Source organism: Penicillium malachiteum (assembly GCF_028827825.1).
Source record: "Penicillium malachiteum strain IBT 17515 chromosome Unknown utg000002l:1.0-8849297.0:1.0-8852440.0, whole genome shotgun sequence".
NCBI lineage: Eukaryota > Fungi > Ascomycota > Eurotiomycetes > Eurotiales > Aspergillaceae > Penicillium > Penicillium malachiteum.
In genome coordinates, this window is record NW_026643095.1 from 5,607,479 (window position 1) to 5,633,711 (window position 26,233).

The following is a 26,233-nucleotide window of genomic DNA, read 5'->3' on the forward strand; positions in this document are numbered from 1 at the left end:
AGATACTAGCGGGTAGGTGGGATTTCTGGCTACGGTCAGGGACATTTATTTTTTTTTGAATTTTGGTTTTTTTTACCCACTATACTCTAGCTATTTACTTTCCATTGCAACTCTGAGATCTTCAAAGTAAAAAATAATTGAGGGAGATAGAAGGGATTCTGTGTTGAGGATGGATGTATCAAGTAAGAGCTGTTGAGGCTATTCGCGCATTTCTAATTTTGAAGGCCCTGGGTTCGATCCCAGACCCTGCTGGATTTCTTTAATATTTTAGTATTATATTTTGGTATGAGAGTTTCCTGGCATGAACTGTGATCATTTGACCTCGGAAATTAGATAGACTTGAATAACATGCTTCCACCACTCTCTCATCAACCTATGCAGGTGGCTATTCTGGATCTCCCGTTTTTCCTGGCTTAATTAGGTGCTGTTTACCTTGCTGGATTGACTCGTCCATTATCAGTGCACCGCTAATGACTTTCCCTCTCTTCAATTGATACAGACTACCTAGGTATTATTTAAATGACCTTCATGCTGTTGATTACTTCGACTGCCAGAGCTCTACCTCGCTAACCGAGTCGATGGCTCGGATAGCGAGAAGCAGAAACTTGGTGAAACCCAGTACTTCCAACCTCAGGCTTGGAGTGTTGAGGAACTTGAAGTCTGAAGATGCCTCATATCGTACTATTTGACCATTGAGGCTGTGATGATCAATAATAACAAAGTGATCGTGAAATTTGAAGTATGATGAGACCAAAGCTAACATTTAAAAACAGTCTTCCCAACCAATAGCCTTGTGTATTTTGGTTGGCTCTAGCTCTACAGCTCCGAGGACATTCAACTTCATACATAGACACTCGAGTGCTGGCATTAACAGCTCTCAAATCGATCACTCGCATCATGATGGCCTCAAAGAAATATAAGCATCTATTGACCCGAGGGCCCTTGAACCGCAACCTGAGAATCATAGACCTTCTTCGCATCAGTAACCATGCCGTCCACATCAAAATCCCAAATGACTTGCGAACGCCTCTCGAACTCGGCCTTGCATTTGTCGCCATCATCTCCAGATGCAGGATATCGCCACTCATAAATGTCTCCCATCTCCCGAGAGCTCTTAACCAACCATTGGCTGCGCTCAATTCGTACGGAGCTGTATGTCTGCAAGGCTGTTCTGAGGTTGCGCTGTATGTTGGGTGTAGGCCCAGCGTCGACGCGTGTCAAAAGCTCGGCCAGGACCAAAGCATCCTCAACGCCCATGCAGGCACCTGCACCGTGAAATGGGCTGCTCGCATGTGCTGCGTCGCCGGCCAGACACACACGACCGGAAGCGTATGATGGAAGTGGATTGTCAGCCTGGTCGAAGATGGCATATTTGCTCAAGGTTTCGGGAAATTGATCAACGAGTTCCTTGATATGCGGTCCCCAACCCTGCAGTGCCTCCACAACTTCGTTACGGGAGCTGGCGACGGTCATGGTATGCCCATGACTCCACTCCTCTGGATCGTGTAGGAAGACGAAAACATTATAAGCCTGCGCGTTGTTTACCTGAGGATGGAATGAAAATTAGCTTGGCAATATATCACCAGAACTTGAATTTCCGTGTACAAACCGGGAAAGACACGATGTGGGCATCAGGTCCCATATGCGCAATTTGTACATGGGCCTTGTCGGTCCCTAGTGCATTGATTGCGCTCGGCATGGGCACCATAGCGCGGTACATAGCCTTTTGGGAGTACTTAGCATTTGCGGCCAGGTGGTCTGCACCTAGGAAGATCTTGCGGGTAGTTGAATGAATACCGTCGCACGCGATTACTATTCTAGGTTGTAAGTAACTAATATCAACGCTACACAGGTGCATCTATCGGCATAAGCCATGCGTTGTACGGGAGACAGACCAAGGTCGGAATGTGCAGTGCTTCCGTCTGCGAAGCGCAAAATTACCTTCGCATTTGCCTCATTGTCATCGTAGTCCACCAGTCGCTTGTCGAACTTCATCACGTCGTCGGGAAGCTGGGCAGCCATGTCTAGCAGGAAGTGACCCCTTAGACAGGCCCAATAGGCCATGTTCTTTTCCAGAATCTCAAATAAGACTGCGGAGTCCGCTTCCATAGCAGACTCTTTAGTTTCAGGGTGAAAGCCATCCCAGTAACGAACCTTGTCATGGGGACTTCTTTGGGCAACTCGAGCAAGAGACTCAAGTACGCGCGGGTCGAGGCGTTCCATGCACTCCCGTGCAATTGCTGTGAAGGCAAAAGCGGCTCCTACCTCTGGCCATGTGGAAGCACGCTCATAGATAGTAACTCTAAATCCTCGACGCAAGAGCCCTAGTGCCGTCATGACGCCAATTATGCCGCCTCCAACGATAGCAACCTCCAGATGGGCTTGGAGGTCGCCATTACTCGACGCCTCTTCGTTTCTGGTTGCCATTGAAGCTCTTTTGTTCGCAAATATCGCTTTTATCGGAATGTTCTATGCGGAAATGTCTAGTGTTGTCCTCTTCTTTTAGTACAAGTATGTGTTCGCCTTAGCGTCACCAACTACTTCAACATGATTTATGCAGAGTGATCCCTTCAAGCCGTGAGATTTGATTTTCATACTAATTCCAACAAATTAGAGCCGTCAAATGGCTGAGTCATGGCTCGTTTGGTGTTCGAATTTGCTGCGTCCGGACCTACGGAGTTTGCATCTCCGCCTGTCAGCACGCTCGCACTTCGTGGGGCTCCGGGCTTGAAACGAGGGAATTAAATGATTGCTCTCCGAGTTGAATGCATATAATGCCAGCTCAAAGGATCATGCATCAAACTCCGTGAGCTTGACACAAAACTGTTTTCGGTTAATGTGTCAAAATATCATGTGAAATTAAGTCTCGTAGATTTTTGATGCAGCCGCCGGAGTTTGCGGGCGGGGCCCGGAGCGGAACGTACCGGACGGGAAAGCGGCTACGCAGATCCCACTCTAGATCTCCCGCGCATTCTTTGCGTCCGTGGCGGCGGCAAGAATCCGCAAATATTCAGGACCCAGTATCGCGTCATCCCATCCCATCCCAGATGGATTCATTTCATCTCGTATTTGCTGACGCGCCATTCCCCTTTCAGCTGGCCCAGACGTCCCATATACAGCGGACTGGTTTGATAGGGTTCAGCCAAGGGCTTCGTTGTTTTATTTGCTGAGAGGGGCCCGCTTATCGACATGGGGTTTGTTTGGTGATAACACGTGGTTCGGATCTGACCTGCTGCGGCTGCCGACCATTCATGGAGATGGGCTGCCAGATCCTGGTATCGAGATGCACAAGAGCTGCTGCCTGGAATCAAATACGAGACTTGTAGAGTGGGATAGAAATCATCGAGTGCCTGTTATAACCAAAGATGTTAGTGCAGGGTTTCTGAGATCCAAGGCTTGATATCAATCTTCGGCCACTCTCCAGGTAAAGAGTGCGAAGAGAAATGTTAGTGGTGGGATTACTATTGAAAAGTGTCAAGCGTGCCAAACTTGACGTACTGACCAGTTCAGAGGATGGATAAACATCATACCGGACGGGATTCCTTCCGCGCAGAATCTACACACATTCAAATGTTTGTATCTAGAAAAATCAGAGAAATATATACTCTATATTACGATCCTCACATGAATCATGCATAATGTGAACTTTGATAGGGCTTTCCAGTTAATATGGATCGAAATATTTAATACCCTTGTCATATGATGGGGGAGTTACTCTACATGATTAGTGAGTTGAGACACTCGCCAATAGGACCAACATCTTCATCATTTATCACTTCTCCTTCCTAAAGCAATAGTAGTATTTTTTAAAAAAAGGAATTCTCAGAATAAGCCCCATGCAAGAAATACGCTACTCTCGGAACCATGTTTCTAGGCATATAATCCTGCAGAAAGCTAGGAAGCTCGGGCTTAGACGGAGACTTGAAGCTTCGGATTTTGAAGACAACCAGAAATCAAACTCCGGCCCGAATTTGATGCACATGTGTGAGTGAAAGAATCCCCTGATCTGCAGCTCGGATTGTGAAAGCAGATTCCAACCCTTCAATCCGGTCCAAATCCGATGCGGATGCAGGTGAAAGAGCTGGATCTGGATTTCGGAATTGAAGTCCGCTTCACTCTAAAACCAACCTTTGAATCGGGGATAGGAGTTCAGTCCATTTGTAATTAACACTCAACTTAAATTAAATAAGAGGAATATGCATCTATGATACTTTCATACTTACCCTCTAGTCATCACAGTATCTTATCACCACCTCAAGTCCTTGACCCACACCCTCGACGAGAGCGCCAATCCTGCAATGGCCGAAAAGAATTCTTCACCTTTGGATGAGCCTCCTGTAGACTCATCTAACACTTGGCAGAACCAACCCCTAGAAACACAAGACGGCGTCGAAATGAGCGCTGCCAGTGATGATGAAGAGCCCAAGCACGAATATCCTTCGGGCCTGGCAGTTACCTTTATCCTCATATCAGTCACTTTGGCCTATTTCCTATTTTTCCTTGATCTTGCCGTGATTTCTACCGCCAGTCCGTCCATTACCTCCGAGTTTAACTCTTTGGTGGATGTCGGTTGGTAAGTTATGATCTTTGTTTATCTAGATCAACTTGAAAACTGTTGGGTGTTCATTGGCGAGATACTGATGATATACTCCGCCAGGTATGGTGGCGGCTACCAGCTTGGAAGTGCAGCATTGCAGCCCTTGAGCGGCAAGATCTACAGTCGGTTCTCTATCAAGGTGTGTCTTGATTCTTGTCATGCCAGTAGCTCATGCATGGTCATCACACGAAAAGGAAATGCTCACAAGCTCAATATACAGTGGACCTTTCTTGTCTTCTTCCTTATCTTCGAAATCGGATCCGCTATTTGCGGAGCAGCTCAATCATCGGCCATGTTCATCGCCGGCCGCGTTATCGCGGGTATGGGGTCTGCTGGAGTGGCTAACGGCGCAGTGACAACCATTTCCGCGATCCTGCCAGTGAAGAAACAGGCGCTTTTCATGGGACTTAACATGGGCATGGGTCAGCTTGGCCTTGCGACCGGGCCTATCATTGGAGGAGCTTTTACCACAAATGTGTCCTGGCGGTGGTGTACGTTATTATATTCCTTACATTGGAGACCTCCTCCTGGGCAATACACTGAAATTTCTCTTGGTTAGGCTTTTATATCAACCTTCCACTAGGTGCTGCGGTCGGCGGATTTATTCTTCTCAATAAAATTCCCGAACCGAAACCAAAAGCTCCGCCTATGCAGATTCTTGGCTCTGTCATCAAGGAGCTGGATCTCATTGGATTCATGCTTGTTTGCCCGGCGGTGGTTATGTTCCTCTTGGGTCTCCAGTTTGGTGGTAACGAATATGCCTGGGACAGTTCAGTTGTCATAGGCTTGATAATCGGTGGTGCTGCTACATTTGCTGCATTCCTTGTCTGGGAGTGGCGCCAGGGGGATGATGCTATGGTGCCACTTGCCATGCTCAAACACCGAGTTATTTGGTCGGCTGCAGCGACAATGTTCTTCAGCTTGTCCAGTGTTCTGGTGGCCGATTTCTACATTGCAATTTATTTCCAGTCGATTGGCAATGACACGCCCCTGATGAGTGGTGTTCATATGCTGCCAATCACTCTCGGTATTGTCCTCTTTACCATGGTCTCAGGCACCCTAAGTAAGTGTTCTCTGTCATTCACTCTGGCCTCTAGTAAAGTACTTTGTCCACTGACCTTCACTGGTACTGAACAGTTTCCATTTTGGGCTACTTTCTCCCATTCCTTCTTGCCGGCGGTGCTATATCATCTATTGGCTACGGACTCTTATCGTTATTGAGCCCTACGACTCCGACTGCAAAATGGATTGGGTATCAAGTCCTCTACGGTGTCGGAAGCGGTTGTACGACTGCGGCGGTAAGTTCAGTTTTTGTCGAACGATAAGCGCATCGGCTGATATACTGTATTTTCTATTTAGCCCTACATCGCCATACAAAGCCTCGTAGCTCCGGAGCAGATTCCCCTTGCCATGGCCATTATCATCTTCTGGCAAAACATTGGTGGTGCCACGTCTCTAATCGCCGCAAACGCCATTTTCGATAACAGCCTTCGTTCAGAGCTTCAAAAACGCGCCGCGGAAATTAGCGTTTCTCCAGACACCATCATCAATGCTGGAGTCCGCTCCATCCGTAGCCTGGTTTCTGGCTCGGAATTAACTGCTGTACTCGCCGCATATGCCAAAAGCGTTGACAAAGTCATGTACCTCGGCATTGCGGTCAGTCTCACCGTCATCGTGGTATCTCCAGGACTTGGATGGAAGGATATTCGGAAGGTCAAGGCCCATGACCTTAAGGTACTCACTAGCAAGTCTCCTAACAGCGGCGAGCAAGATTCTGCAGTGACTGGTGAAAATTAGAGTTTTTGGTGAGTGATCAACTGGGGAAGACCGTTTCCATTTCCTCTACGGCTGATGCGGTCGCATGTTTACCGCCATGGTAGTCGTTTTCGGTTCTTTCATTTTGCTACTTTTAGGAGTCAACAGGCTATTCAACCGTCTTTTTGGGAGATAAATTACCCCGATGTACTTATGGTGGCATTTGCTTGGTTCAGACAGTTTACACAACATTTAATACTATCTCTTTTGTCATAGTTTTTACTGCACCATTCCTTCTAGTAGGCAGAGCGTTGCTCAGTATGAAAAGATCATAAAGGTTCCGCTCTCCTACTTTGGCATTTCAACCATGTTGAAGGTAATAAATTAATAAAATGATTCATTTCAGCCTTTTTCTCTGGGACTAGTCAAATGTTGCCGCCCATAACCAGCACTTGAGTGTATCTTGCTTAGCTGCGCCCCTTTCACTCTACCCGTCCCGCTGACCTCCAGAGTCCCTACACACCCTCATGTCATTTTGGTCGAAGGTACATCTGAACATTTGAACGTACCCGACTGAGAGAATTACGTCTACCTATCTACTCCAAGGTTGAGGGGAATACTAATAAAGGCTTTATGCACAAGGCTGTCAGAAGTCGCGGTAAAAGGGTATATTCAAGCAAAAAGCTATATAATCGATCCATATCCTTCAAGGTCCAATCTCGTCCTAATTAAAATCCATCATTGAGCCTGAGGGTCTTTCTTCGCCAAGTTAAAGCGTCACAACAAGTTTCTTCCCCGAGACACCCTTTCTCTGGAGATGGAGAGCGTCTTGAATCTTGTCCAGTCCTTTGCCCACGACATGCGGAGGAGGAGCTGGTATATACTGGCCCTGCTCGAGTGCATGTGGCAGGAAGTCCTCGTAGACATGGGAGACGACGCTGTCAGGGTCAACTAGGCCGTCGACCATGATGAATTTGGCTTCGACGCCAGTCCTCATGCGCGTTCCGCTCGATTTGATCATGCCGCCCATCATGGCCATCAGATAAGTGCCCTTGCCAACAAATGTTGTAAGTTTCTCGGGAGGTATGATGGCTCCGGCCACGGCGATAAATTTCCGGGTAAGGTTGGGATCATGTTTTCTCATAACCGTGGTGCATGCCTTGACAGAACCATCGCCAATTGTGTAGGCTCCGACCAGTTCGTGGCCTTTCAAAACACGAAGGAGATCGTTGGCTAACGTTTTGCTCCTGTAGTCAAAAACGTGGGTGGCGCCCAGACCCTTGACATAGTCAAAGTTCTTAGGCGACGAGGTAGACAAGACTTGGTAGCCAGCGGCCACGGCAAGTTGTACAGCATTGCTACCAACACTCGAAGAGCCGCCAGTGATGATGACAGCGCGCGGCTTGCCTGACTTGCCCACGACTTTGGTGGGTGCTGGGACCTTAGGCATGTCGAGAGCCAGATAGTTGGGGTGGAAGAGGCCGTACGCAGCAGTACCAAGACCCAGTCCCAGGACACAGGCCTGTTCATCAGTGATGTTGGGTGGAACCGGTGTCAACATGTTCTGTCGCATTACTGTATAAAGCTGGAAAGCTCCCTCGGCAGGGCGATTGACCTCTTTCGCAATGGCCGCAGCACTTCCACAGACTCGGTCACCCACATGAAACCTATCCACATCGGGGCCGACCTCAACGACTTCCCCAGCAACATCGGTGCCAAAAATGAAGGGATAGTTGATATAACCAGCAAGTGCAGGGCCAATGTACTGCAATACCCAGTCGAAGGGGTTAATAGCCACAGCTGAGTTCTTGACAACAACCTGACCTGGGCCAGGGCTGGTATAGGGTGCGTCGCCAACTTTAAATGGCAGAACCTTTTTTGCGGGGATCCATGCCGCCTGATTGGTTGGTGCCATCTCTATACGAAAAGATGAAGAAGATAAATGGAGCACCAATTAGACACGATGAGTATAGGTGGGACACGAAGCAAAAATGAAACCCCAAGACTCGGGCAGAGTTATATGTACATGCATTGCCATACCAATTTCACGTCCCCTAAAGGATTCAGGGGTTCTTGAGCGAGCTGCATTAAAGCCGGAATCTGGTCGGCATTCAGAGAACCGAAGTCCGGTCGAAATCCGGTCGATGTCCGTTCAAGACGTTAGGCTGAATAATTGGCCGCAGGTTCTTTCGCAACAAATTCCTCCGCGCAAATATTTCCAAATTTATCCTAGGGGCGCTACATATACACAGTATCAGGCCAAATAACTCATAAAAACAAAACTCTCCTGCATGACTAGTCAGTCCGTTTCAAAATAACCGACTACCCTATATGGCATATGGCCAACTTGAACCAAAACATTCGAATATACATTACTAGATTCTATACAGATAATGGCAGTCTATTTTACGGTTACTATAGTGATGAATTTTCAAATGTGAGCGAGTGCTAAAGAGTTCATTCGAGTTGGTTATTTGACGAGATAATGTACGCTTCACATATGCATTCCCAAGCTCTCTCAAGCTCTTCTTTCTGCTTTCAATGTTCTGCATATGCATCTGCAATTTATGATCTGCAATTTACGGTTAGTCTCGGGTGCCCCTCCTGCGGTGTAACACTATATGATAATATAAATGAGTTCTAGCCTGCCCTCACGGGTCTCCCGTACCTCATGAGGAATGAGCTGCGGTAGGCTGGAAGGATTGATGCATGTAAGACCGCTTGGCGAAGCCACAATATGAAGTCATGATGCGAGAACTAAATTAATTCGTGTAGTCTCAACGTTCACAACAGATGTGAACCCTTTTCTGAAATTAAATTAAAAACGTCCACCTGGGTATTCTATCTGGATAAATACAAATTCAATGAAGATGATGGTTAAAGATAATGCTAGGGCCCGGGGTTAGGATGTCAGCCATTGTACTAAGAACCTGGGTCACGGTGGGCTGTGATGAATAATAAGTGAGGCCGCCAAAGATGGGGCATAATGCATTGTTCAGCCTACATTTCCTTTAAGTTAGATGTATGTACGCCATTGGACAGGATCGCTTAATCTACTAGTACTCTCTCAGCCCCCTCGGCCTTCTGAAGTGGCAAGCACCTGAGTAGAAGGATCTATACCCGAAGGATCTGAATCCCAGAGGTTTCTATCAGAGATCTGGCATTGTGAACCATGGGCATAAGTACATACATCGTATATAGTAGTGGGGTGTCAGACTCAAAGCAATTATTCTGCCATCTCTGCTTCAACACACGGGGACTTGAAATGATTGCGGGCTGATATATCAACTTCTAATATCAATCCTCAAGTTTTACTACACGAGAAACACCGGAGTCATTGCTTCATGGCTTGCCAGACGGGAAAGAGACTTAGGCAGCAGCCTGGCTTTGCGTGCGAGGAGTGTCGCAGACGTAAGGCACGATGTGACAGAGCAAGACCAAAGTGCGGCTTCTGTACTGAGAACGACATGGAGTGCATTGTCATTGAAAAGCGACAGCAAAGGAGTCCTTTGAAAGGCAAGCTCAACTCAATGCAATCACAACTTGGTTGGTCCACCAAATTTCATTTGTTTCGCATTATGCCTTTCTGCAAGATCATTTTCTGCATGGAGTTGGGTGTAGATCCGATCTCATCCCTGTCTTTCAAATCCGTCGTTCCCACTATGCTTTTCTGCCACGCAACTTGTGGGGTTATTGTTGTTTTCGTTGTTGCATATTCATCTGACTTTTCCTATTTATCCGTTTGGGAACTTTTGAGATGATTAACAAGATTTATTCTACAAAGCATCGCTACAATGCCATCTTGAACAATACCTCAGGCCTCAGCCTGACCTGCTTATGATCCCGCATGGACCCATTGAGCCGGAGCTCGAGGTCCATGCACACATTCCTAGGGTGCTAAGCGACTGTGATCTTCAGGCGTTACTCGATAGCCAAGACCTATCTGTCGCAGCTGCAAGACCCGTAGGAACAACAACATCTACTTCGGTGATCTCAGACTCTGGATCAATGCCAGGAATTTCAGCTAGTACAGAGACTGTTGGTTTAAGCTTCCCGGTCTGGCCAGACTGGCTAGACTGGCAGGAAATCAATAGCACCAGCTCGACACCACCGGAATTTCTGGCCAACATATTAGCTAGTCCCCTTGATCTTGAAGCTTCAAATGAGAAATTGCCAATAACATCCGACTTCATTTCAAAGATCAAGATAACAGATCCCATTTGGGCCGAGCTGTACGAGCCCTCCAACCCCTCTTTAACGGTCTCTTGAGCTTGCTGACAGCCCTTTGTAGAGATCAACTATATTTTGACAGAGTACACGCGATATGTCCCATCATACACCGCCGGCGATACTTTGCCTTAGTTATACAGAATAATCATACACCTGCCCAATCATGTCTCCGTCTGGCTATGCAAACACTTGCTGCAGCTATGTCTGCTCATTGGTGTCATCTCAGCGAGCAGCTTTATTCTGAGACACGCAGTCTGCTCGAAGCTCAGAGCCAGATTCAAACTAACCCTAGGGACAAGGTTCCTCTTGAGCAAATCCAAACTTGGTTACTTCTGAGCCATTACGAGCTCCTGCGAGTCGGTATTCACCAGGCCATGCTAACGGCCGGTCGCGCTTTTCGCCTTGTACAGATGGCCCGTCTCTCTTACATTGATACCCCAGGTGGGGATTTACAAGTCTCTAATCTGGTTTCTTCCTTGCCATCTTCAGCATCATCTTCCTCGTCTTTGTCATCTTTTACATTCCCGCCTTCTTTGTCTGCCTCCCTCGGTATCGAGTCTAGTGAGAGTTTTGTTGACGCCGAAGAGAGGAGGCGAACATTCTGGCTGGCTTTCAGTTTCGATCGCTTTCTCTGCTTACAAAATGATTGGCCTCTAACGCTCCAAGAAGAAACGGTGCGCTGTTTCTCTTTAACTCCTTCGCTACACACCTTAAAGATGCAGGCTTGGCTAACTATTTCTTCCAACCAGATTTCTCCACGTCTTCCGGCACCAGAGGAGAATTTTCAAAATAATCAGCCCACTCGCATCAGCTTTCTTCACGAGGCAGTCGCGCAGACAGGAATTAGCAATTTATCACCCTTCGCAGAATCCATTGTATTGGCAACACTTCACGGCCGCTGCATGACACACCGGCGGTCCTATGCAAATGAATCCGAGACCGGGACGAGAGAATTCTGTATCAGCCAGGGATGGCTGGCCTCAGCCGTGGAAAAGCGAGTGCAGATGCTTGTATCTTCACCGGCTATTGAAAGTGACCCTATACTTCTTTTCACTCATATGCTGGCATACCGCGCGGCCATTGATCTTAGCAACACGGTACAACGGGCTCCGTGGCGCACTCCCGATCAGCAGGTCTTGACAGCAACATACCAGAACCGTGCCGCGCAAGCAGCTTCCGAGATTGCGCGTCTATCTAAAGAAGTACCTTATCTCGGCCCCTTCAAGACTCACCCTTTATTGCCTGACACTCTAGCGTGTGCGGCCACCTTCCTCTTCACATTTGCCGGACGCCATGGGGGTGACTATGATGGCGTCCAGGATCTGCTCCAAATATTAGGAGAGTTGCAAGATACTCACAGTCTAGCGCGAGATTCTTTACCGACCTTAAAGATACAATATTCAAAAGGGGTAGACAAAATGAATGGGATACCTTAGATAGAACCTACTATATTTGTTTCAATAGACATCCAAGTCTAGGTTTTCGAACCTGCTTCTTTCAATTCACCTATCAATGTCAACTGGTTTGATTATTTGACACGGGCTCAAGTTCGAATAGTATTGATGATTTTGTGATAACCCTACATGTTATCACATACATACCATTCTTCGGGTTTAATGATTTCAACCGACAATGATCCTGATCCGGGTCTTTGTGCATCGAGTACCTTGACAAATCACGAGGCCAAGTGAAAAAAACGATGAGATAATGAATTACTCCGATGATTAGATATCGACTTTTATTGATAAATATGCCCAACAATGAATGTGGGTACGGACATCTGGAGTAGATAATTTCATAAACGGAGTTCGGAGGGGCAAATCCGGGGATCCTTACACGGGTCCACCGGGCGGGTTTCATATGTTGTAACGATGTGGTAATTACAGCGTATCTACATACAAGAATGGGTAAGTTATGATAAAGACGAAATGATCTGATACGGATCAGTAAACCCGTCGGCCCCGCTCACTCCGGCCCCCGTTCCATAAGCAAAGAACAAAGAACAAAGAGGTATCTCTACAGCCCCCGCTCACCCAGCTAGGCACCTACGATCGACTTAGATATCTTTCGCTTTCAGCATAGTCTGCCCTACCAATTACCAATCACTATGGTTATGGAGAGATCGAAACCAACCCCCAGCTCAACCAGCACCTATGGCCAGGCTTGCACCCCGTGCTACAAGGCAAAGTGCCGGTGTGTGCGTACTGCAAATGGCGAGAATTGTGAAAGGTTGTTGATTTGAAATACCTTATGATATTTGACATTAAGCTCATTTTTTTTCTAGATGTGTTCGCCTTGGAAAAAGGTGTGAGGCATCAGAGTCGGTTCGCAAGCGTAATACTTCAACAACCCCAGCCGATGTGTCCGATACGCGCATCGCTCGGCTGGAAGACAAGATGGAGAGCTTGCTCTCTGCAATGACAGCTTTTGTCGGTACTCCAGGGGGCTCTTTGTCTTCAATCAACATTCTGCAGACCCCTTCCCTCCATGGAGGCAGCATTTCGTCAGCCACCTCTTACTCCAATAGCGCTCTGGTAACCCCCGCAAGCACTAATCTGGGCTTCAATGAGGGGCCTGCATTTTCGACGAAACCCATGAACACAATATCGCCAAATTCAAATTCGCTATTTGTGTCTAATCCTTATTCTCTCTCACCTTCTTTTCCACTGGCAAATCAACCAGACGAGCGGCTCAATTTCTTCCGATCTCGCATGCTGCCATCTTTCCCTTTTCTCAACCTCACCCCGGATATGACAAGCTGGTATCTACGTCAAAATCGGCCATTTTTGCTCCAAGCCATTCATACCGTTACTACTTTCTCGACACAGGAAAGATTTGTTCAATCTGAGGAATTGAAGCGTCTTCTGTTCACATCCGCTTTGATGAAAGTCGAGTCAAATATCGACCTGCTGCTTGGACTACTGACTTATCTCGCATGGAGTACCGACGCTTTTCTTGGCAGGGCGGATCTGGTATCTCGTCTCATGATGCTCGCTATCTCAATGATATACGATCTGCGGTTGTTTAAATCATCCTCACCAGATGCACAAATCATGATGACTATTACTCAAGGACGGGATGAAGAGGGTCACATCCCTGGTGACGAAACACCCTATGACTTATTGGAAAGGCAGCGGGCAGTACTGGCATGTTTTATTTTGAGCTCGAAGTGCGTATAGCCCTCCTTACCTTCTGCCAAACTTCATCCAGGGAACAATCCAAACATACTGACGTATGACTCTGTAGTGTTTCATCACATCTTGGGCGTCAAGATGCTATACGATGGACTTCACAGATGGAAGAGGCACTTCAATTTATTACAATAAGCAATGCATGTGCCGCCGATGAACTATTTGTCGCTCAAGTACGCTTGCAACTCCTGAAGCAAAGAGCCAGCGACGTCCGACAGCAGGATGAGACAAATTCCACTCGCACAGGAATGGCTTCTGCGGCCTCAGTCCCTCGCATATTGTATCTGAAGACTTTACGGAGACAGCTACATGAGTTAAAGTCTTCGTTTTCGTGCAGATCTCCAACAGATCGGTAAGTAATTTCTCGGGTGAACAATGTTGTAATTTGCCTCTAGGACAAGATGGCTAATAACTTGACCCGGGGTGGACTCGGACTTGCCATACAGATATTCTCAGCACACATGCGCAATACGTCGAATTATACATCAATCAGCTAGCGTATTCAATCACTCAAGATGCACCTCCTCTAGATCTAGCTGGACGACGGGGCGATGGTGGAATTCTGCTGGGATTTGAACGCCTCGATTGTTTATGGCAGTCTGTCGAGAACATCAAATCATGGCTGGCTAACTTTCATGAAATTCCTTCCTCGAAGCTCGTCGGTCAACCCTTCCATTTTTGGTCACAGATGATTCTGAGTATCACACTCTTGAAATATCTTTCAACACTTACAGACCCAGATTGGAATGCTCAAGCAGTACGAAACAGAGTTGACCTCATATCGACGATGGATTCCATGCTTAGCAGACTCGATATGTGCAGTAAGGAGCCGGAGCTTCAGTGCAGTGATCATCTCCTGGGGTATCTTTCCAAACTTTTATCCAGATGCCGGGTTTGGGCTGAGTATCGGTGGAACATGTCTTCGCAGATGCAGAATGAGACCAGACCGTGTCAGAGTGAAGGCCACAGCAGCCATATCCCTGATCTGGATGAGATGGTCTGGATGCAGACTATGGATTTGGGGAATGACCAATGGTTTGAGAATGTACTGGGTATGCCCGCAAATCTCTACTAGCTCCAAGTTTATTATCGATTTAGTGGAAGACTCAGATTCATCCATAAATATGCCATTCATGCCCGTGCCAATGGTTACCGGAAGTGCTATCTTGTGCGTCGGTCTACCTCGTTATCCGCCCGGCGATCTCTCGTTAACCCTTCCAGCTGCTCCTGGAACTCTTTCGTAATTGATAAAACCTTCTTCAAGTGATCCTTCCGCAAGCTTCCACCCTGTCCATTACTGCAGGCCAATGCATAGGCACTGTTCACAAGATTACGGATCTGGCGACCGTTGAGCTTTTGTTCCGAGCCAATCTCCTCGACCCACTCATTAATATTCGCTCGATCAGAAGGAGATATTATGCTTCTGTCCTTCTCTTGAAGCTTATCCAGGAAGCTGCTAAAGACCTGTTTCTTCTGCCCTTTAGTGAGGTCCTCGTAGCGAATAGCAAGATGAATACGGGACTGTACTGCGATGTCGAGCGATGTGATTCGATTTGTAGTCAAGATCATGATTCCCTCGTAGTATTCGAGCACTCGAAGCAGGACAGAGACCAGAGCATTCCGGTTGGGATCACCTGTGCTCATACGAGACTCAAGAAAAACATCTGCCTCATCCACAAGAAGAATGGCCTCCCAGGCTCCAGCGAGGTGGAACATACGCTCGAGGTTATTCTCTGCCTTGGAGGCATTGAGGCCAATTTCGGCCACACTGACAACGAGGAGCGGTTTTCCAGTTGCTTCAGCGATAGTTTCTGCAGTCAATGTCTTTCCCACACCTGGTGGGCCATGAAGGAGAATGACGAGACCACGCCCTTTGCCCTCAATCACGTCCATGTCTTTCCGATTTGCTTTGGAATCATTTGCCTTGGTATGGTTCTCCACCAGTGCTTTAATAATTGCTTTATATTCCTTGTCCAACTGCAGATCCGTATCAAATGCGGTCTGAACCTTGACCGGCTCAACTTGTCGCACGGAGTCGACTTTGAACTGGCCCCAAATCTTTTGCTGAGTTGAGTAGCCTAGTACTCGTGGTGCGCACAGAATGGATTTGTCCCTTTCTTCTTCAATGCTGAGAACATCATAGTTATTCTTGTTTTCGTTGGGATCCTCCACGTCCACGCTGGTATATTTTCCCAGAGGATAGGAGCCATTGCGGGATCCTGTAAAATGTTAATTCTATTTGCCCGGGCAAGTGTTATTGCATAATGCTCACCGTGTTGCAAAAAGGCACCCGCATCGACGATAAATTTACCCCTGACCTATGAATGAATTAAAAGAGAGGTTTAATCATTTTCAAAGAGAATGTTACTCACAGCAACGGTCTTGATATTGTTATCATCCTTTGGTGTTGAGGCGCTGTGGTTTTCGGAGAACTCATCTTCGTAGGAAGACCGTAATGTGCGGTTGTCATCATCCTAAAGCAAAACACGCATCGTCAGATACAAATTTCTTTCTCGCCAATGTCACTTTACTTACATCCTGAACTAATGACCTCGAAATGTTACCACTGTCGAGTAAAACGACGTCGTTATATTCACACATCTGTTTCGCGCCTTTCTCAACAGTGCAAAGTTGAAGAAACATTTCGCCTCTTTTCCTGAGCATCTCAAGGAGATCTTCCGACTCATTATCATCCTTTTTGAGGTACTCAAGTGGAAAGCAGAGGAGGCTGTTGATCTCCCTAGTACCACGGAAATGCTCGATCTCAAACTCGTAATAAGTTTTGACCTGCGACTTTCCGTTATAATCGTAGCACCAGCATGGAATGGTAATTCCTCGTCGTTCAAAGGGATCAGGGGAGTAGGGAACTTCAAATAGCTGCGGCAAGTTCAGGAAAGCCTTCGCATAAACTTTTGTCTTCGGGCGAAAGATAGTCCAGAGAAACTCGTAGGTGATGACGCCCGCGTTTATGATGGACTCTCGTGTCTTGAAGTAGGTTTCTAATTCTGTGCTGACACGAATAGAATTCATCATCACATCCAGGTCCTCTCGGGCCTGCTTTTTTCCTTCAGTATCATTTTCCTTCGGTGTTATCTCAGCCTTCAGCTCTTCCCAATAGTGTACCACAGCCTGGAAAGGACCAGGTATATAGACGCTTGTGCCATCGAAGCTTTGACCAGGGTAGTCTCCGATGACGTCCCTGAGCAGGTAACGTAAATGCTCCGACTGGACCTCTATCTCGGAATATGCTGGTTTTGTCTTCTCAAAGGTTTTCATCACAGTCCGGAATACGAAAGCAATATCTTGGGATTCCTCGCTCTTCGCCGCGGGAGCATCGACGTCCTGGTCGATGTTACGGCCTTGCTGTTCATTCCAGCTGCTGATCACGTTGCGCACTCGGGATTTCTTCTTGGTCTAATTAAAGTTAGGCTTGTACAATTTCTAGACCGCAGACAAAAGATATTTTCGATTCGTGTTGAAACATCAGCTTCCGTACCTTTTCTTCCTCCTTGTCTTTGTCTTTGTCTTTGTCTTTTGACTCAGCCTTATCCGCAGCTTTGCTTATTTCCCCTTTAGAGGTTGCATCGCCATCTTCAACAGTAACACTGCTTGTGTCAGTCTCGTCTTTAGCTGGTAGTTCGGCGATTTTGGTCTCCTTGGGCGGTCAGCTTCAAGATGTTATAACTCATTGATGAGTTTATTAATTGACAAACCGCTGCTGGGGACGAGGTGAGGCGTTCTAGATCGATAATCCGTTGTTCAAGAAGAGATATGTATCTCTGTTCCTTCTGTCTGATCAAATCGCTGATTTCGTCACTAGAAGGTGCCTGAACGAGGAGTCAGTAAATCTCATCATCTCCTAAATTGGTTATACACACGCTAGCGCCTCCGGAGGGTTGTTCTTGCGCCATCAGTAGGCAGATAATGCAAATATTTCAGAATTGATGAGAAAAGCGGTTGAAACTCGACCGGGCAATTCAGGAAAGCAGGATAATAAGCAACTTGAATGTAAATAGGTAAAATCAATCAGCAACTCCGAGTCACAGCCCTGGAGCTTGTATCCGATGAGGATGCACTTCTTCCTGGATTAGTAATACATAGTGAGGACGAGTCGGAGTAAAAGCCCATGTGCACAGACATCTGGATGCGGATATGTTTCCGATTATGGTTCGCACCGCGTGAACCTAATAGTCAAACAATTTGCCAACTAGTTTGGCCGTAGGCAGATGTTATTATCATAGGTTGAGATGAAAGTTGGCCCCTCGTTGGCCCCTCATAGCCCCATCACTACCCCCGCCAAGGACCTGTCATTACTCCGGGTGGTTAGTTGTCCAATAGCATCAATAGAGCTTTGCCGTGTTTGTGAATTTAAATGATGACGAGTATTGGGCGCTATACACACATGTGCAGCTAGGCTAAATCATTGCGTAGCAAACTATTCTTTTCTTACAAAATACGAGACTCAGTTACATGTTCTTTTTCATCGGAAATGAGATGAAGACCTGCCTGTACCTTAACTGGATACAAGAAGGTATCATTCAACCCATTTTTTATCCCCGAGCTCAATCAAGCCATCCTCTCAAACAAGGATTGCTTCTGCATGAGGCCATATGAGTGGAGATAAGGAGGGGTTCAGGGCCCAAGCGCTCGGGCAGGCCGGTGATAAAACAGTCAATACTGGTACTATGCCTAGGTACCTGCTGACATTCTGAAGGATTTCTAATATGAGTTTAATCCTTACGTGGCAGTAGATATGAGGGCGATTACTCATCTAACGTAGTGTTGCGCAGGTGTTACAACAGGGCGCAGGCAGATAATTTACTGTTTCCATGATTCTCGAGGGACAATTGTTACTTAGAAGTCCATCCTCTGTTTGGAGCGAAATAGTTAGTCTGAAATCCTAGATTAGCTGCAGAATAAGAGATGGCATTAGACGACCCAATCTCCCAGCCGAGATGGTTTCGAGGAGGAAAAGCAAGCAACGAGTGAGTGAGCTTCTCAAATGGCTATCAAGTGAAAAACAAAGATTAAAACTGAAAGCACTAACCATTCATAGCAAACTTCTGAGATCACACTCAGATACAAGCTCTCAGTATGAAAATCTCAAGGAGAGCGTTCGCTCTATCGTAGGTCGGAAAAACGTCGACGGCAAAGTCAAGCACTCGAAAGAAGAAATCGAACAACAAATCCAGGAATTAGACTACTATGCACTGAAAGAACTCGGACAGAGCAATCTGCAAGATTCAAAGTTTGCAAGATTGAACTATCTGGAAGAACGACGCGGAGGCATAAAACACTTTGGAAGTGGTCTTCAGAAGTGCCTTAATAGCTTTTCCAACTATCTTACAGCATATTCCGGGATTGTAGAAGTCGTCAAGCAGGCAGGTCAACCATATGGAGAGGTTGCATACGGCGCCCTTTCTCTACTGCTGATTGTATGCTCACTTCTCATCCTCACTTCATTGTACACATGCTCACTGTTTAGGTTGCCGTTAACAAATCTGCAAATGAGGATAAAATCACAAGAGCTCTGGATGATCTTTGCAGATGGTATCCACGTCTCAACGATTTGACAGATATTTACCCTGAACCCAAGCTGGAGGCATGTGTTGCATCGGTTTATAAAGAGGGAATAGCCTTTGCTCAAAGTTCCGTTACTTATTATACAAGCTCACCCGGTAAGGTCAGCGGTCTGATCCAATCTTTATTCTTTTTACTGACTTGTGGCGACTCTTAAGTCCGGTTTTCAATGTCAGTCAAGTCCTCAAAAACCGAGTTGGATGCTGCAATTGCCGCTATAGAAAAGTCTCTCGCAGAGGTTCACTTCGAGAGCAGAATTCTACTTCACAAAGCAGTCAGATCAATAAATGGGCAAAATCATCAGTTATTAAGAGGTAATGAAGAGCTGAAGCAAGGCAACGAGGACCTAAAGCGACAAATCGAGGAATTGAAATTAAGGAACGATGAGTTGAAAAAAGAAGTTCAGGGTATGTAACAGCCCTCTGTGATACAACCAAGGAATACTAACACCACAATCAGTACTTTGCCAAAAGGCATCAAATAAACAAATTCAAGAGGACTGGGAGAGTCTGCAGCGCTTCAAAACACTTCTCGACGTGCCTGACGAAGATCCTTCTCCGGAGGTCGATCTGGATTACTGCCAAAAGACCTTGGAAAAGGCTTTCCGAAAAGGAAGCCCCAATGTCAGGTCTAGCAGCTCATTTTCAAGGATGACACTCAATGCGCTTGAAGAGGATGAAGTGTACAATCGATGGATGAGCAATTCTCACTCTTCTCTGTTCGTTATAAGTGGCCGGACAAAACCGGAGTCCCATGACGGGCATAATACTTGCTCATGGCTTTCTATGGCTTCTATCGATGTTGCTGAAAAGCTACGTGCAGATGGTAGCTTCACGCTTTTCTATTCATGTCATCCCAAACTTCGTGCCGACGACATCATTCCTTTTCAGGCTCCACTCTCAATGTTAATCTACCAGGCGCTAACACACAGACCTGAGCTCCTTCGGTATGAGAATCAACATCTTCAATCACTGATACGTCAATGGCAGAAAGAGAGCCACGATCGAGAGAAGTTGACTTTGATGATTAAAACTCTACGCGAATGTCTCGCGAGCGCTACTGTTAACCCGCAAAAGCCAATGTATATCATACTCGACAGAATGGACCTCTGTGATGGCACAAAGGCTCTGAAAAGGCATTTCCTAAGGCAATTACTGTCTCTGGTTACAGATGACTCTTTGAATTTAAAATTGATGCTTGTTTTGGACTCAACATTGTGGGAAGGTTTGGACGATTTGTTTGATGATTTATTGGACGATTTAAGGTATGATGCCAAGGACCGCTTGCTCGGTAAGCTAGGATGGCATCAGACGGAACAGACACCGCGTTTATCCTCCCCTGAGTGGGTGTGACAGTGTTTGTCTTATGATACTATTCCTTATATCGAATCCATGTCCGTCATGCCCATCCATACTTTTAGAGCCACTGGTCGTTTGCACTTCTAAACCAATACCTGAAGACTCTATTTTCTTAATTTGAATTTGAATTTCTCTTTTCTTTGCCTAGTGCTCTTCTGGACTCGGATGCCGAAGTCTCCATTTTCAGGAACAAGCGATAGAGCTATACTACTTAGTAGCTCCGAGTCTATATTGATTATCCGTAGCTGACTCAAAACCTTGGACTCGAAAAAAGATTTAGTAGAATTTGATAATCGGTCAATCTGATTTGAAGCTGTATATCCTAGCAAAATATTATGATACACGACCTTAAACCTTGGAAGGTTCATGGATAACACTAAACTCATCCATAGTAGGATCTGTGACTAGATATAGATGCAGTGCCAGTAATCCTCATGAATTGACACACCAGAGCGAGTCCAGTTAGCCTGTTGGGGATATCTACCCACCAAAACATGCATGGTTAGCATCAACATGAAAACCGAGATCAACATGTATAGCAACGAAGTAACTCACGGGCAAATTTTGCGATTATGCAGCAGTCTTGTTGGGTCTGTGTTATTCTCGAAATTGGTCGTGACCATATATGATGGCGCATGGCCACCCTCAACCCAGCTCATCAGTGCGAGAAAAAAGTCGTGCGGGTAATTTTCAACGACATTCGCAGGGGTAAAGTTGAAGAAGTTGCCGGCCTGATACGGACCAGCCAGGTACCACAGGGCCTCCACACAGTCTGAAGTTCCGGTGCAGTGTCTGTTTATCTATCAGCAAAGTTCATCTCCCACATAAAAAGGACGTCAATTAGTCGACAGACACTTACTCGAGACCAGGGATCAGGTAAAGGAGATAGCTATCGGTCATGTTGATGCCCTTCTCCTGGGCAATGTGTTCAGTCTGGTTGTGGTAGTACACGCTTGGCCCGGGGGAAACAATCGAGTCTGACATTCCATGCCAGTGGAAAAGCTTTCCTCCTTTCTCAAAGAACGGCGAAAGGTCAAATTCGTCCGCATTACCTTGGGCGGGATTCAGAGATTCCGCTTCTTTAATGAGTTTGTAGGTCAGGTCCTTGGATGTGAAGTTCTTGAGCCCGAGGACGTTCTTTATATACCACGATCCGAGGGGCAGGTCGCTATCAAATGAGGCATCCCAGGTACTTTCGCTGCCCATGCTCCGGGGTAGATAAGATCACTATCAAACGATTTCCCCTCCCTGTACATCTTTTGAAGGGTCTTTAGCTGAATGCGGAGTGAGACAGTCAGAGGTTTGTGTGCTGTTACAGGCCAATGCTGCGGCATTGAAGAAACAGCCCTGAGGGTTTGAGACCACCCTGTCGGTCAGACCATCCTGAGGATCACATTGACGAATGACTTCCCCCTCAATGACGGGATAAAGAGACGATGGAATTGAGGAGTTCACATTACTGGAGCCACCCAGAGTTGTCTGTCTGTTATTGTAAAACTCCTGGTGAGTCAACCACCATGTTGGTGCACCCGCCATCGCACCATCATAGTCATCAGGGTAGGTCTGAATGGACTTCAGCACTTGTCGCCTTCCTCCAGAGCAACCATTAATATAGCTATACTTTGTCTCCACGCCATACCAAGCTTTGACGATAGCCTTGGCAGTTATAGTGGATAACTGCAACGCACGGTGGCTCCAAGCAGTCAATCCGTTTTGTGTTTCCCAGCCCGAAACATGATCCGGCTCATGTTGTCCGGAGTTGGAAGCGAAAGTTGCGAAAGCGTATCTCAAACCAGCACTGGCGACACCCCAGGATATTCCGACATCCGGGGCAGCCATCCTATAGATTGTCAGATTTGTATCTAAGCATTGTGAAAGCTCATACCTACATCAGACTTCTGTTGAAGTGAGCGGGAAGAAGGGCACCAAGTCCCCAGCTAGCACCCTCTTTGTTCTTGCCATCCACTCGGAAGGCACACACAGGCGTGCCACTGTTCGTGGGAGTGAAAGTTGAGGCATTGACATAATCCGTAAACTCATTAAGAGTGGCATTGTTGTTGATGTAGAAAGCATAGGCGACAGTCAATCTTGTCTCATTTCCTGCAAGTTTATTCACGAACTTTTGAACGCCACTAGTCGTACAATTTGGAGCACCAGTTGCTTCATAAGTTGTGGCATTTTCAAAAGCGCAAACATCACCTGCCGGCAAGCTGCACTGAGACTGAGCACTAGCAAGACTGAAGATAGATGTCCACGCCAGAAGGCCAAGTGAGAGCATCATCTTGGGCTAAATTCGAGTATGTTTGTTTTCCTTTCAAAAAGGAGGGCTTCAGGAATTGGACCTGGTTTTATAATGCCTTCGCCTTGCATCATCGATACTTTCTGCAGTAAGCATCAATGTAGATCAATTAGATCAATACACATTTGCATCACTTGCAGGTTTTCCAGTTTCTCGATTTGGTCATGGCCGCCGGATACCCGTTGCTTGATTTCATCCTTCAGCATGAAACATAATCTGTGGGTCCAAATGATAGGATCAACATGCGGAGGTTAAACTGTTTTTGGTCTTACAATTTTTAAGGTTAATTTATGAAAGTTTTGTGCAATTCTTCAAGTTGGTTTTATCAAAGCTGTTTCAAGGTTCTTAGAATTCTTCGAATCTATGTGCTACTAGTATTATTATACCTCTAACAGTATTATTTTCAGTGGGATAAATTTTGGAAGCATTCTTTCAATATTACCTATAATATCTCCACCAAATTATGTCTGAGTAAAATCACAATTTATCGCAGAATAGCCTTAGGCTGGAGTACTTATCAGCCCCGCACATCCTACACCTGGGGCCAGTACTTTGTCCTTCCGGAGGTTCTCTCTAACATCTTCCATACTCTGATAGCTCAGAGTTACCTCTTCATGGGAGGCTTGACGTGAAACTGAATGATTCGGAGATTACACGGATGTACAAGGTTCACTTCAACGTATACTAAAAGTATGTTGACCCGAAATTTAATAAACCTCATCCCGTTCGAATGTTAAATGTCCTCCAGCCACGTAGCAATTTAATCACTTTGGAACCTACCAACATTGAAGGTTTGAGATCACCTGGGTATAATATTCCCAAGACTGAAACATTCAAGTTGAATAGATCTGAGTTTTGGGCTGGGGGTTCTGTACATACCACCTGGGTAGAGGGGCCGTGGTTCCACCATTTACGTAATCTTGTAGATCCGCAGATGTCAATCATCTTGATAATCACGTTCAAGTTAATATTAATTGTGAATTTCATTGAAATTTCCAGTGATTTACAAAGAATGATTCAAGTTGTATATAACGCAAATTAATTGAGAAATCACTATCAATCAACTCTGCACATCAGACTAGGTAGTAGAACCTCCAGGGCTGATAGTGCAAGTCTGAACTCCGAGTCATTAATTCAAAGTTTGCGATCCCAAATTTCAATGTCAAAATTTGAATGTAGGTTCACTGATTCAAATCTTGATTCATTCAAGTACTCTTACAATGTTTCCATATCACTGACTGTGGGAATGATTAAATTATTGTCTTAGTATGAAGAACATCTAAAAGAACATTTTGAAAACGGCAACACTTGAGCCCAATTCTGAGAAGAATTGACACAAGTAAATTCTATGATTCTCTATCCCTCTACAACTCGACAAAAATAAGACAAAAATGGGTGGGTATAAAGAGAATTCCATGCATAAAAAGAGGCATTGGTCACAATTTGATATGATGTGCAGCCTTTTCGAGGGTTGAGTCCAGCCAAGGAGCAGGTAGGTGCTATATCACAGCCAACTCCCAAACAATTGGGAGAATGGTGGGGATGATAGCATAGCGGATTGATAAAGTATGGCGGAAGTCGTGGTAAGAAAGAGGAGGAGGTCGTGGTTATCGAATAAGTTATGAGGTAAAGCGTTTGTACGTTTTCCCACCGAAGCAGTGGAGCAAAAGAAAGGACCAAATAGAGGTAGGTTGAGGAGGGTATATGGCATGAAGAGGAAAAGTCTCAAATATCCGGGTAAGATAGAGACAGTTGGTGGATTGCTGTGGGGATGAATCGTTTTATTCTTGTCCTGCGAGGTGACAAGTGGTAGAACTTTTGGCTTTCGACGTTGAGGAGTCGATCTTCGATATGTCCACCGATATAGCGATGATTCGTCTCTCTACCATCCGCCAGGCCCTCCAGGCCCTCCGGGTCCTCCAGGGCCACCAGGACCACCGCCGCCAGGACCGCCGGGACCGCCACCAGGGCCACCGAAACCACCACCAGGACCCCCGAAGCCACCGCCAGGACCTCCGAAGCCACCATCGGGACCACCGGGGCCACCAGGGCCTCCAAATCCAGGGCCACCGCCGAAGCCAGGACCGTCATCACAGCAGCAAGAGAGGCAAAGACCCATGTTTGCAGAAGAGATATGAGGATGAAGTAAAAGAAGGTGAAGATGTAGATGGTCTGTACTCAGATGAGAGCGAATTATGGAAAAATTTCACTTCTTCTCCACGTGAGTTTATATACAGTTCGATAATCACGTAAAAGAGTACGTCAGCGCCAAGCACTAGTAGTATCCAGATGTCTACACTAGCCCCAGAAGAGGATCATAGAAGGTACGCGTCACCAAACTCGCGCCACAAGGGACAACGAACAATAGAAAAGGGGCTGAATGATGAGAGTACATAATACAATTTCGTTAGTGCAAAGTACGAGCCACAATTCCAAGATCACTTTCCATGATTCCATGGTTTCAGTCAAATACATTGCAAATGGTGTAAAACCTTGAGATCCGACATTCCATAGGGCTGAATATCGGACAAATCAGATTCTCCCAATTTCCCCTGATCAGCCAGTAATTCAATCACGGAATTATGATCTTCCGGCTTTTACCCGCAAATCAGCCCCCAACCTTGCAGCCTTGCAGCCTTGTCCCAGGTGGAATTCATTCATGTTCCCCATCATGGGCACGAACATAGATATCACATTGCGCCACAAGCGTTGGCCCGGTACGGAGTATGGGATCGACATTAAGGATTCGAACCAATTTTGAATGTTCGAGCTATTTATAGCCCAGGGTGCACATGGATTCAAATGTTTCTACTAGAATTGAGTGACTACATACTACAAGGTAGGACCAGTTGAGAGCTTAAGTGCTTAAACCTTGATCGGGCCTCGGCAAAAGCTTGGTACAATCTTGAAATTTTTTATGCAACGCTTATGCGTCACCTCAATGTACTCCGTATACGGCATGTGCGAAGGCAGCAACATTTGAAGAATTCTCCGAGTCCCGGCCGTGACAAAGCCCTTCAAAGTTTGAATTTGTTTGATTGATTCGATTACTACTGGTAGTATACATTTCTACATCAGAGACTACTAAAAGTAGTAATACATAGCACTCCATAGTAGTAGTAGGTACTAGAAAAGGCATATCGTCACTCCACTGTCGCTAGAAAGCTGCGTAATTCTTGGGACCAAAGGTCTGCGAGCTGAGCGGGGGCCAAAGATCTATATC

General features: G+C 46.2%; 9 protein-coding genes across 9 annotated transcripts; 4 read left to right on the forward strand and 5 right to left on the reverse strand.

Annotated features, from left to right (window-relative positions):
• Positions 1-924: 924 nt before the first annotated feature.
• On the reverse strand, positions 925-2,427 carry N7483_005052 (FAD-dependent oxidoreductase; the record flags this gene model as incomplete). Its single annotated transcript, XM_057088489.1, has 3 exons — positions 925-1,545; positions 1,610-1,812; positions 1,851-2,427. 3 exons carry the CDS (start codon positions 2,425-2,427, stop codon positions 925-927), a joined length of 1,401 nt encoding a protein of 466 aa, XP_056948318.1.
• Positions 2,428-4,298: 1,871 nt separating this feature from the next.
• N7483_005053 (MDR family MFS transporter) lies at positions 4,299-6,394 on the forward strand (the record flags this gene model as incomplete). The annotated part of the gene is made up of 5 exons (XM_057088490.1): positions 4,299-4,573; positions 4,658-5,088; positions 5,157-5,660; positions 5,735-5,895; positions 5,957-6,394. 5 exons carry the CDS (start codon positions 4,299-4,301, stop codon positions 6,392-6,394), a joined length of 1,809 nt encoding a protein of 602 aa, XP_056948319.1.
• A 727-nt stretch (positions 6,395-7,121) lies between these two features.
• On the reverse strand, positions 7,122-8,267 carry N7483_005054 (zinc-binding alcohol dehydrogenase family protein; the record flags this gene model as incomplete). The annotated part of the gene is made up of 1 exon (XM_057088491.1): positions 7,122-8,267. One exon carries the CDS (start codon positions 8,265-8,267, stop codon positions 7,122-7,124), a length of 1,146 nt encoding a protein of 381 aa, XP_056948320.1.
• A 1,429-nt stretch (positions 8,268-9,696) lies between these two features.
• On the forward strand, positions 9,697-12,018 carry N7483_005055 (Asperfuranone cluster transcription factor afoA; the record flags this gene model as incomplete). The annotated part of the gene is made up of 3 exons (XM_057088492.1): positions 9,697-10,036; positions 10,137-10,584; positions 10,665-12,018. The coding sequence occupies 3 exons, from the start codon at positions 9,697-9,699 to the stop codon at positions 12,016-12,018; spliced, it is 2,142 nt and encodes a 713-aa protein (XP_056948321.1).
• A 671-nt stretch (positions 12,019-12,689) lies between these two features.
• On the forward strand, positions 12,690-13,761 carry N7483_005056 (uncharacterized protein; the record flags this gene model as incomplete). Its single annotated transcript, XM_057088493.1, has 2 exons — positions 12,690-12,775; positions 12,867-13,761. 2 exons carry the CDS (start codon positions 12,690-12,692, stop codon positions 13,759-13,761), a joined length of 981 nt encoding a protein of 326 aa, XP_056948322.1.
• Positions 13,762-14,934: 1,173 nt separating this feature from the next.
• On the reverse strand, positions 14,935-17,684 carry N7483_005057 (ATP-binding protein; the record flags this gene model as incomplete). The annotated part of the gene is made up of 6 exons (XM_057088494.1): positions 14,935-15,992; positions 16,046-16,086; positions 16,325-17,187; positions 17,270-17,428; positions 17,487-17,600; positions 17,652-17,684. 6 exons carry the CDS (start codon positions 17,682-17,684, stop codon positions 14,935-14,937), a joined length of 2,268 nt encoding a protein of 755 aa, XP_056948323.1.
• A 1,838-nt stretch (positions 17,685-19,522) lies between these two features.
• Positions 19,523-20,705, forward strand: N7483_005058 (uncharacterized protein; the record flags this gene model as incomplete). The annotated part of the gene is made up of 2 exons (XM_057088495.1): positions 19,523-19,760; positions 19,813-20,705. 2 exons carry the CDS (start codon positions 19,523-19,525, stop codon positions 20,703-20,705), a joined length of 1,131 nt encoding a protein of 376 aa, XP_056948324.1.
• A 557-nt stretch (positions 20,706-21,262) lies between these two features.
• On the reverse strand, positions 21,263-22,992 carry N7483_005059 (tannase and feruloyl esterase; the record flags this gene model as incomplete). The annotated part of the gene is made up of 4 exons (XM_057088496.1): positions 21,263-21,503; positions 21,571-21,848; positions 21,966-22,551; positions 22,601-22,992. 4 exons carry the CDS (start codon positions 22,990-22,992, stop codon positions 21,263-21,265), a joined length of 1,497 nt encoding a protein of 498 aa, XP_056948325.1.
• A 1,900-nt stretch (positions 22,993-24,892) lies between these two features.
• On the reverse strand, positions 24,893-25,129 carry N7483_005060 (uncharacterized protein; the record flags this gene model as incomplete). Its single annotated transcript, XM_057088497.1, has 1 exon — positions 24,893-25,129. The coding sequence occupies one exon, from the start codon at positions 25,127-25,129 to the stop codon at positions 24,893-24,895; it is 237 nt and encodes a 78-aa protein (XP_056948326.1).
• Positions 25,130-26,233: the final 1,104 nt, after the last annotated feature.